Source organism: Ptiloglossa arizonensis, chromosome 5 (assembly GCF_051014685.1).
Source record: "Ptiloglossa arizonensis isolate GNS036 chromosome 5, iyPtiAriz1_principal, whole genome shotgun sequence".
Lineage (NCBI taxonomy): Eukaryota > Metazoa > Arthropoda > Insecta > Hymenoptera > Colletidae > Ptiloglossa > Ptiloglossa arizonensis.
Window position 1 is genome coordinate 12,033,278 of NC_135052.1, and position 10,862 is coordinate 12,044,139.

The window sequence follows — 10,862 nt, forward strand, 5'->3', positions numbered from 1 at the left end:
GAGCGGCGCGCGCGCGCGTACTCCTGCGACGAAATCTCGGATAATCGTGGCGACGCACCGGGTCGGGAAGAGGCCGCCGAGCGGCGTCGCGTAATTCTACGGTCGCGGACGATAAGCGCGAGGGAGTCGGGCGGCGCGGGCCACCTCCTCGATAGCGGCTTATGACGCGTAATCGGATCAGCGATATCAAATTATTGCGATTATACCGCGGATAGAAAGAAGTTTTTCGGCCCGCTTAAGAGAGCCCGAGACGACCGACTGGTGGGTCTCCTCAAAATCAAATGATAAGCTTAATTCAATAACCGACAGAGAGGGTGCACCGCGGAGGTGTGGCCACGACGCAACCTTACGGTGAAACGGGTTTGGTCACCGTCCGCCGCTTGCTCGTTCCTGATTCGTCGAAACCGTGTACCACCCCCCGACCGAACGCGGGACGAGTCACCGCCCTCGGGTGCCGCGCTGTGTTCATCCCCCGTTCGTGTGCCACCCCCGGTTCGTCGGACGACCTCTCCCCAACAGCCATCAGCCCGAATGAACGCTATCATTCGATGATGCTACCCCTCTCCGTTGGTCTCGATTTTACGATCGATTCCGGGGTAGGCCAGCTTCCGCTGGACACGCGAACCACGGTTCAAAAGCAACTCCACGGATAACCCTCGATGTATTTACGCCCGTGTTGTCTGCGGGTGTCTTGGTACAACGAGAACTCGGAGGGTAGACGCGCGCACGGCCGCGCAACCGTGACGATGTTAGACGATCATTAATACGATTATTAACCACCATTCCCTTACGCACGTTACGATTTATTTCAATCTTCGTTAGGTAACGTCTGGGTCTTTTCTGACCCAGGGAAACTTTCTTTATCCCGCTGATTGTACCGTTGATGTAGTTTCTTGGGGGAAATTGAAAATAAATACGATTTGAATAACGGAATCTTCGTTCGAAATGTTTGCGCGAGTAAAGTCGAGTTACGGGTCCGTTTGGACCCAGGTGTGGTCACCCGAACCGTTGCTAGTGAGAGGATTAACGCGAACCTCGGGTAACTTCGACGTATAAAAATTATTTTGATGTGTATGTATTTTTCTTGAGTAATGGAAGAAAAAATCGAAGATCGTACTCGTCGAACGAGGATATTGTAACGAATGTAGTTTGACGGAGAGAACTTTTGTTTACACTAAAAGGGTTGACACTGGTCTAATTAAGGGATTGTTCTGGTAATACGGCTTCGAAAAATCTATTTTCTTTCTTCTGTGTATTTCCTCAAAATCTTGAAAAATATCCGTGCGAAAGGAGATCCTCGAGTTCGTAAGATTAACGAAGTTATAGACGCTTAAAGCGAGCTGTGTACGAGCTTGCAGTGTGCGAAACGGAAACTTTAAACGTATTTTTCTCGAATCCGCATTTATCGAACAGGTTGACGGGGTATCTCCAGTTCTAATCGATCGATTTACTTCAAATTCGGAGAGGATCTTCGACAGATGTTTCTTTATCGCGCGTACCACGGATTTCAAAATTTGTTGTTTTTTTCTGAAAGCAAAAACGAAACGAAAGATCAGTATTCGAACTTCAAAAGCACCCATTTTTTGGATTTTCGAGATTTTGCTTTTTCGAGTACTTTCATACTGATCGAGATTGTACAACTTCTGTAATTTGTGTTATTTTCGTTTATAAAAAATTGTGGATTCAGTATAAACATGAAAAATATGTCCGCGAGAACTCCATAGCGAAAAGCTTTACGATTTCTTTGAAAAAAAATCAGGAAAAGACCTATGTTTTTCGGTTAGATTACCAAAAGACTCCCTCGATATGTATAAGAAATGCTAGTTGGATCGGATCTTGACGGAGTTCTCGTTGACATCTTTTTCCCGAATTTGTTCAAGGAGATTTAATCGTTGCGATACTTTTGAGAAGAACAAACAGCCTTTGGTTCTCTCGATTCTTAGAATCGATCTCTACCTTCTCTTTATTCCATTGTCAAGTACCTACTTATCCAACATCGTCGAATAACATACCGCGAACGTAATGTTTGCCCAATAAAACATCGCGTTAGATTATCAGACACACGAATATGATAATGTTAGCTAGAAATTAATAGACGGGGCCTTTTCACGTTTTGTACAAAGCGTGATAAATATTTAACGTTACGCGGCACGAAGGATAAATGGAATATAGAGCACGAAGTATGATTTATCTCCGGAAAGAGAAATTACACGACTAAACATGACACGGGGCTGGCCTTAGATGGGTGGTAGGAACCTGTGCGACACTTGTTTCGCACTTGTTCTCACGGAAGGGCCACGATGAGAGCAGTCCTGGTGCGCGACCCTCTTCCCCGTGTCTCCTCCCAAGAGAATTCTCTTCCAGGGTACCCGGAACGTAGTGTGCCACGCAACACCGTACCGCCTGCGATGTGTATACCGAGAACACACAGGAACGGGCTCCCCAATGGCGTAGCCTTTTCAATAATTTCACCTCGCTCGAAAAATTAGATCCACGTTAACATTGAGTTTCCTGTAAACGAATGATGAACATTAGTAAGTAAATAGAACAATAACGGAATACATGCCGAGAGGTGTGAATTATAGTAATAAATAATAATAATGAAAAAAATTACGAAATACAAAAAGAAACATGCTCCTCAATGACGTAGCCTTTTCGATAATTTTACCTCGCTCGAAAAATTAGATCCACGTTAAAATTAGGTTTCCTGTAAACGAGGAGGAAGATTAGTAAGAAAATAGAACAATAATGAAATACATAGTATTTCATAGAGAGGTGTGAATTATAATAATAAGCAAGAACAACGAAAGAAAATTATGAAATACAAACAGATACGGGCTCCTCAATGGCGTAACCTTTTCGACAATTTCACCTCCCTCGAAAAATTAGATCTACGTTAACATTGAGTTTCCTGTAAACGAGTAATGAACATTAGTAAGTAAATAGAACAATAACAGAATACATACCGAGAGATGTGAATTATAATAATAAATAATAATAATGATAGAAAATAATGAAATACGAAGATGATACGAAAACGTGTGCGATTCAATTCCATTTAGGACGATTATCATTGCTAAATTTCCCTTTGGACAGTGATACGCTTATCGCGTTTAATCACAAGCAAAGTTAATCGGTAATTGTTCGAGACTGTAATTTATTAACACGTTGTGCACTAGTACAATTACAATAATTTATTTATTACAAAATTCAAAAGTAAATAATGGTAAGTGCGGGGCCCTCGAATTCAGGGCCCGGTGCAAATGCCCCGTTTGTTTAGTACTAAGGACGGTAGCAAGTACGCCAATGTGAATGATCGCAAACATGGACGCACGCGCGCGCAAGCGTGCACACGCGTAAATGGAGTTTCGTCTTTTATATCAATACAGTGAACGTCAACCCCCCTTAGCGGTCTGATACATATGTCCTTGATTTGTCCGGAGAATAATATTCTCCTGGAAAGTTGATTAAATATTGGTTAGTGATCTCGAACGCCCTTCACCCCCGCTACGATTCCACCCCCATCGACTCGAAGACCCATAGGAATACAATTTAATATTTCCACGTAGGAGAGAAAGCCGACTATTTTTCTTCCGATTTTCACATGCTGCTGTCACGGTCGACGATCTCTCCATTACCTTCCGCTTTTACGAAAGAAACCGTTTTTCTCGTACCGTGTATATCAAGAGAGAGACTTTTTACGATTTCGACATAAATATTTCAAAAGTAACGAACATACTTTAGTCTCGTATTCGGGTATATAACGTATTCGTTGAATTATCCCTACACGATACAAAGTAAACGAATATTTCCGTTATAATGAGACAGAAAATATATTAACGTGGTAATTTACATTGTTTCCTGGTAAAATGTTACCGGGAGTTGATTAAAATGGGTTGCAATTATTCGTTTGCTTTCGTACGACATTATTGTGCCGTATTAATGCAGTTAATCGTACTTGTCGTGCATTATTTGTCCTGTATTTCCCCTTACATGATAACGTTTTATTTTCACGTATTGAAAATAGCATTGAAATAATTTCGACGTTTATTCGATCGACAACACGTTCAATATTACGGATGGATCGAATTGTTTGCACAAAAGAACTCACCGATTTCCTAAATGGAAACTTCGTACTTCTTTTAAAACCACAGCCAAGTAATGAAATGATTACAACTGCTAAGCGTGACATAGCAATAATACATTTACCTCCAAAAATATCGTTGTTTGATGACTCACCAACAGGTGGCGTTTCCAGCATTAGAACAAAAAACTCGCTATAAAAATTGTTTCTTTAATTAATTGAAGTGTTCCATTACTTTTTAAGTAAATGAAAAATGTAAATTAAGATTTAAGTCGCTGTTATTTTGTATTTAATTGATTTCATTTCATAATTATTAATTTTAATAGAAAAAGGTGGCGCCACTATACATGTAGAACTAGCTTTGGCAGAAATAGTACAGAAAACCACAAAAGTAGAAAATAAACGGAAGTATTAAAATACGACAAAAACAATTTTTCATCAGAGCGTTAACTACGTCTGTAAAGTGAGTTTAATTATTTCTCTCTTTCTATTTTATAACCTTTTGGAATTTGTTTTTTCATTCCACGAATTGTAGATTATCTAAAGATAAATAATTAATTCTGTAAAGAAGCGAACTCGAATTATTTAAAAATTAAATTTTAATACTGAAAATTGTACAAAGAAAATGCTGCGATGTCAAGTGCTCGAATAGTTCGTAAATATAACAGAAAACTGTGAATCAATTCATTGCATTTAACATGTGAAAATTAAACAATTACATTGTTTGCTATACTTTTTGTATTTTGCAATGCTCATAGCAAAAAGAAATACAATATTTTAAATAAACTTTAGGAGGCGATGCTATCCTATTTATTGAAATCCCCTAGTTTCATAAATGTACAAACCTAAAAAGACCAAAGAAAAAGTTGTTTCAACATTTCAGACCTTAATTTCCTTCATGATTATTTACATTCCTTTTTTTGAATTTGAAATTCATAAATACTTGCACAAAAGTATCGCAGGAAAAACGTAGTAAATAATTGTACGTATCTCACTGAAATATAATAGAAAATATATATATATATATGTATGTATATATATATGTGTAATATATTATACGCTTCAAAGGTTTCAATAAATTCATTTTTGATAGAAGACCACGTGACTCCTCACGCGAGCATCATTGGGCTCTAAAACAGAACCAATAAAACAATTTTATCCTCACTTCTTTCCATATTCTGCATTGAAAATGTAAGTTGAAATTGTAAAGTAAAATTTATATTTTTTACCATGAGTCGGTTGATAATGTAGATATTCTCCATTAACGACACTGCGCCTTGACTTTTTAACATTGTTTAATGTTGTTAACGTATTTCTTATTCCCATCACGTTTTGCGTCGGAACGTGAACTTCGTATAGATTTGAAGAATCTTTAACATACTGAAGTTTTGACTGACATTCCGGTTGATAGAAAACTACTTTTCTAGGATGCGAACATCGCTCGAATGAGGCATTCGAATGATTTGTAGTTTGGTCTTTAGCGTACACTACTTTGTCTTGTTCACACGTTGGTATAAATATAACATTCTGTGAGGTTTCCTGGGGACACGACACGACGTGATAATTAACCTTCGAGTTTTCCAATCCCACATTATCGATCGAGGCAACGTGGTTATTAGTCTGCATGTATATTGGAACCTTCTGTGCCTTCGAATCATTGTCAAAAGCCATATACTTCACTGGTTGCTCCTCCAGCAACACAGTATTATCAATATACCGATTGTTGGTAAAGATGATTCGCGATTCACGTTCCTCCATGGGTAATATTTGTAAATTTTGTACACCTGTGAGTATACCAACATCGGCTACATCTTCCTGACAGAAATATCCATTCTGCAGCGTTTTAGATTTTTGCGTTTGAAGAGGTACGTTGTAAGTAGAACAATTTTGCGCGCTATTTAAATCTTTGCATTGATCCACGACCACGAAACAAACGTGTTGATCCTTGTTACAACACTGTTGATCGTTTTCGCATTTTATGTGTCGCTGTTCTTTTCTCGGCAACATTTTATCACAAACGACAAACTCTTGCTGTCCCTGTACAATTTGCATTTGTGGCGAACTTGACTCTTTAAACTCCTGATTAATGTTATTCGTATTACTAGAATTCTGCGAGCAATGAATTGATGGGTGACAATTTGTTGATATTTTCTGACAATTTTTATGTGCTACACAGGTACTCTTCACGAATGTGTCGAGTTGCCGAGGGATGTTTTTTCTCGTTGTACAAATATTGGAATCGTCCACTGTGTTATCGGCGAATGAACTGTTTAAACGCAAACAGTGGTCTATATTACGCGGGTCTTTCTTCGTGAACATTATAGTCTTCTGTATTGGAGGATCGATATTTTTCTTGATGTTGTTCAAAAAGATATTATTTTGCGGCTGTTGTTTCGAATCAATTTGTAAGCAAAGATTCCTTGTTTTACGTATTTCGTCGTTGCGCTGTCTTGGCGATGCCATGACACACGTATTCACGAATACGTCCTTCTCATCTGTATTGTTTAATATCGAATTTACAGCCCGCAAGGCTTCCAATCTATTCGAGTTTTCATCCAATTTCGTTAAAAGAGACGGCGGTGTAAAAACAAAATTCTCTCGGGGTTCTTTGTTAATATGCATCGATTCATCGAATAAATTCATCCGATCTTTATTACTTACTACGTTGTTGTATCGTCGAAGTATCGCAGGAACATGCTTCAAATTCTTCACCGTACCTTGCTGTGACACTTTTAGATTCTGCTTTTTCGAATGTCTCCTCGTTTCACAATTCAATAGACGCATTGTCTGTGTACTCTTATTCTTGTTTCTTAGCAAGAGTCTTTGAGTAATTAAATCTTTCGATACCTCCGTTCCAGATGGTGCAAATAAAGCAGATTTTTCTCTGACGTTTGCCTTTTCCACTCTGTTTGGGCGTGTAGGAATAACGTTTTCGAGGTAACTTATATCTGTGGTCTCCTTACAACTGGAACTACTGGGATAATTGACCTCGAGAGAAATACGATTAGAATCTCTTACCTCGCATACATCATCATCGTCTTTAAATTCCATGTTATTTGTTCTTTTAATTTGTTCTAATCCTACGTTAGCTTTCACCTCAGAATAAGTGTTTGCCTCATTCAGAAGAGATAAACCGAATAACAAATTATTCGGTTTATCTGTATTGTTAGCGGGAATTGTGTTCCTTTTGTTAACCAAATTGAAATTCATTTTCGCTGGTAAAAATGGATTTTGACTCGCGTGAAAATTATTCTCGTTCTTGTTGTTTTCCAAACGTACCTTACATTTTGGATTCTCAGCAGTAAGTGACATAAGAGTCGTGTCGTTTCCATAACCAGAAGAGCAGTATTCGACTCGCGAAGGAACATAATTTTCGGCCGAAGAGCACGGAGTACTGCATTCTTTCAAGATCATGCCGCGTTTAATCATATCCTGTAAAAATTGATTTTGGAACGATTCTGCGTATTTGGTTCTCAACTTTTTCTTCATGGCGGACAGTAAATCTGTAAAGACGGAATTATATAACAATGTCACGAAGACATCGAAGAAGTAAAACAAAGTACCTGTTGAAGATTGGTTTGGAAAATTTGACCCCTCGAAATTTTCAGAACTAATCATGTTACACAGTTGCGCATAACGACTAATCGCAGACTGGCGTAAACTTTCGGAATTATTGACCGCTTTCGTTTTCTCCAAAGATTTCTGTAGCAACCCTGTGTACATTGAAGGGTCAACACGTTCTGTACACTTGCTCCTCTGATGTAGTTTCTTCCTACAAGGAATATATATTGATTTTCGTAACTTTTTAATTTACTTTAATTGAAAATATTTTCGATCAATTTCTTTAGAACCTTTGTCAACAGTTGTATGACGTAAAAAGAATCGGTTAAAATTACCTCAGACTTACCTATCCACTTTACCCAAAACAGGACTTACACACTCATCATTGGAAGAAGTTAGGTGCAGAGTATTTTGAACAGTGGAATCGTGTAATGGGTCGTTTCGATTTTTTCCAGTGTTACTTTCAACTATAACGTAACTGCAAAATATTGAAAAAAATTAGTGTTATTGTTATCGCTTGTAGATGAATACACGAACCGATAGTATAGCTCTATAGTTTGTGTATATTCAAAAATAATTGTCTTATCTCGAAGAATATGATTTTTCTAGGAAAGTTAAATTTAAATAGCAAAATACGATTTCTTCGTATAAACCTTCAATTTCGAAAAAATCTTGATTTTTTGAATCATTATAAATATAACATTTATTTACTAGAAAATAATTTGTAAAACAGATGCGAATAGTTTGTAAAAAAAAACTATTTGTCAACATAACTTTTTTTGTAGTTTTTACTTACTCTGATTTTGAATTATAACCGTGCAAAAGTTTCAAAATATTCCCCTGCAGACGTGCAATACCTGAATTGTCCAAAGGTACATTCACTTGAGCTATAAATTGCATTAAGATAAATATATGATCAAAAAATAATTATTTAAAAAATTATATATTTCGTAGTACGTACATTTTCGTATTTCTTTGCCTACAGCGCCATTTCTATATATCCCAATCATCTGCAATAAAAATAATTTTGTCGTATAAACCAAATATGTATTTTGTAATACTTTCTTTTCGTCGGTAACAACTTATTGGACTTACAGGCCTCGGAAGAATTCTATTGCATATCCTTTTTGAATTTCGCGCCTTGCCTAGTTTTCCGTCGATCTTTGTCCCCTTGTTCTATAATAGAATAAGTTTATTTTACAAATAATACTAACAATGAGAAAAGTAAGGTAAGTTAAATTTTCCTAATTTATACATATTCTTCTCGTATATCCGCAAAATGATGTAAAAGCTTTACAAAATTACTCTGCCAAAACACGGCCGGCTTCCGGTGTCGCTGAAAAAGTGCATTTAGTATATCACGATTGAATAAAATTTCCCGTGCACAAATAATTCATAATTCAAAATGTCACTATTTATTATTTGTACTCATTTATTATCGTTTATAAAATTCTGCCCGACAAACTGAATGAATTTGTAAAATATAAGGCAAAAAAGGATAGTACTGTTCCGTGTTTTGTTCTCTTGCTTTCCATTTCATTCGATTTATCGATACACTTCGAAAAATGCCCACCTACTCTTAACTGGCGATTTGTTTATTTCATTTCATGACATTAAGTGTTGGCTAAGAATATTTGTTTCCATAATTTGTTTATATTTCATACTTCTTTCTTTGCAAAACACTACGGCAAATCGATACAAAATCTAACATACTTATCGTATAATATAATTTAATATCAAATATAAACCATATCAACGTCTGAACGTTCGATGGAAGCAATAATGACAATGTCAACTTGACTGACATAACCAAATGTCAACGCACATTAAACATGATTCTATATATTTTCGGATTCTATTTTCGAGTTAATTAAAATTTTAGCCTTAAAGAAAAATGTTTAGCTTTTACAACAAGGATTTTGTAATAATAACAGTAAATATACACACCTTCGATTTCAATATATTTCGATGCACATCTGTCAGTTCTCTTTTACGTTTTTTCTTCTTTCTTCGAACTTTCTGTTCATTTCGAATAGTTTTTCTTCGTTCTTCGTCCGAGCTTTCACTGGCTGCAATGTCACGTATCACTCTCCCCATTTCGTAATGTGCGAGTTAAATTATGTTTCGAACACCAAAATCCACGATCATTCCAATGTTTGTTTACTTCTCGTTACCTCGCTTCGTATACTGACACAGTATCACGTGCAATGACAATATGCTGTCTCTGTCTCTTTCTATGAAGAGTAAAGCTATTCTATGATTTATCGAACAATTCGTAATGTTGTAAAACACCACAGTTTTTGCGTACCGCGAGTCCGTATAACCATCACAAGTGGCTACCGCTATTGAGAACAACTATACGGAATTTTTTATTAGAAACATATATCTAATAATTTCATTTTTTATATGCAATAGACACGTCGCTTATATTAATGCGAATTTTTATGAAAAACTAATAATTAAAAGCGATACATGTCTGCGATATGACACGAAGTACGGGATACAAAATAAGTTGATGTGTAATTATTGTTAACTGAAGGAAAAATGCATCCCTCTCTATGTAAAGTGGCCCTTCCACAGTGGAGATTTATTGGCAGTTTAACCATGCTTTTAAAAAAAAAACGGTCAATCTAACCTACAAACACTAGTAAATCGGCATCGTGTATAGGTCGTTAAATTCAAATCCTTACATTTCGATACTTCGAGTATGAACACTTCAGCGAATAAGGGTCGCATAATACTGCAGAAGTCAAACAATCATTCAAGATATATGTTTGCCCTGTCGATTATAATCGAGAAACATACAACTTTGACTAAAATATTATAAATCGATTAAGTAAGACAGCTTTTGTAGGAAAATTTGATGAACAAGAATATTTTTAAATTCATCGAAACACGCAATTGACTACCACTTTTGAGTTGAATTTGGGAGCACATGTATCACTGAGTTGTAAACTATTTTTCTTTTTAATCTATTTATGTGACAACACTGGCGCAGTTTGCGAATAAAAATTGAAGTTTTTAAGGAGAATATAAATGAGGTAATAAAAAGTTAATAATTATCGCGAAGAAAATTCTTAGGATACAACACACATTCGGTCAGCGCATTCGTAATTTTATCTACTATAATATCATACATATATAGTAATTATTATTCTATATTTTATATATATATATATATATATATATAATAGCTTAAATAATTTGAATAAACAAT

General features: G+C 36.4%; 1 protein-coding gene and 1 long non-coding RNA gene across 4 annotated transcripts; both read right to left on the minus strand.

The window, feature by feature from the left end:
* Nucleotides 1-162: 162 nt before the first annotated feature.
* LOC143147027 (uncharacterized) lies at nucleotides 163-4,190 on the minus strand. 3 transcript variants are annotated; one of them, XR_012992153.1, is made up of 5 exons: nucleotides 4,112-4,190; nucleotides 2,830-2,911; nucleotides 2,669-2,707; nucleotides 2,211-2,511; nucleotides 163-1,527 (listed from the first exon to the last, which is right to left on the minus strand). It is a non-coding gene; the product is annotated as an uncharacterized LOC143147027 (long non-coding RNA). The 3 variants fall into 3 exon arrangements; XR_012992154.1 differs by having other exon boundaries at nucleotides 2,622-2,707; XR_012992152.1 differs by having other exon boundaries at nucleotides 2,615-2,707.
* Nucleotides 4,191-4,886: 696 nt separating this feature from the next.
* On the minus strand, nucleotides 4,887-9,776 carry LOC143146939 (uncharacterized). Its single transcript, XM_076311701.1, has 8 exons — nucleotides 9,593-9,776; nucleotides 8,741-8,821; nucleotides 8,607-8,655; nucleotides 8,442-8,532; nucleotides 7,992-8,123; nucleotides 7,648-7,856; nucleotides 5,314-7,587; nucleotides 4,887-5,214 (listed from the first exon to the last, which is right to left on the minus strand). The coding sequence occupies exons 1-8, from the start codon at nucleotides 9,740-9,742 to the stop codon at nucleotides 5,165-5,167; spliced, it is 3,036 nt and encodes a 1,011-aa protein (XP_076167816.1). The 5' UTR covers nucleotides 9,743-9,776; the 3' UTR covers nucleotides 4,887-5,164.
* Nucleotides 9,777-10,862: the final 1,086 nt, after the last annotated feature.

Coding starts and splice junctions, on each gene's coding strand:
- LOC143146939 (XM_076311701.1), bottom strand. CDS start 9,742: ATGGGGAGAGTGATACGTGACATTGCAGCCAGTGAAAGCTCGGACGAA. Junction 8,533..8,606: donor AGGCAAAGAAATACGAAAAT/GTACGTACTACG, acceptor TGCAATTTATAG/CTCAAGTGAATGTACCTTTG. Junction 7,588..7,647: donor TCCAAACCAATCTTCAACAG/GTACTTTGTTTT, acceptor CCGTCTTTACAG/ATTTACTGTCCGCCATGAAG.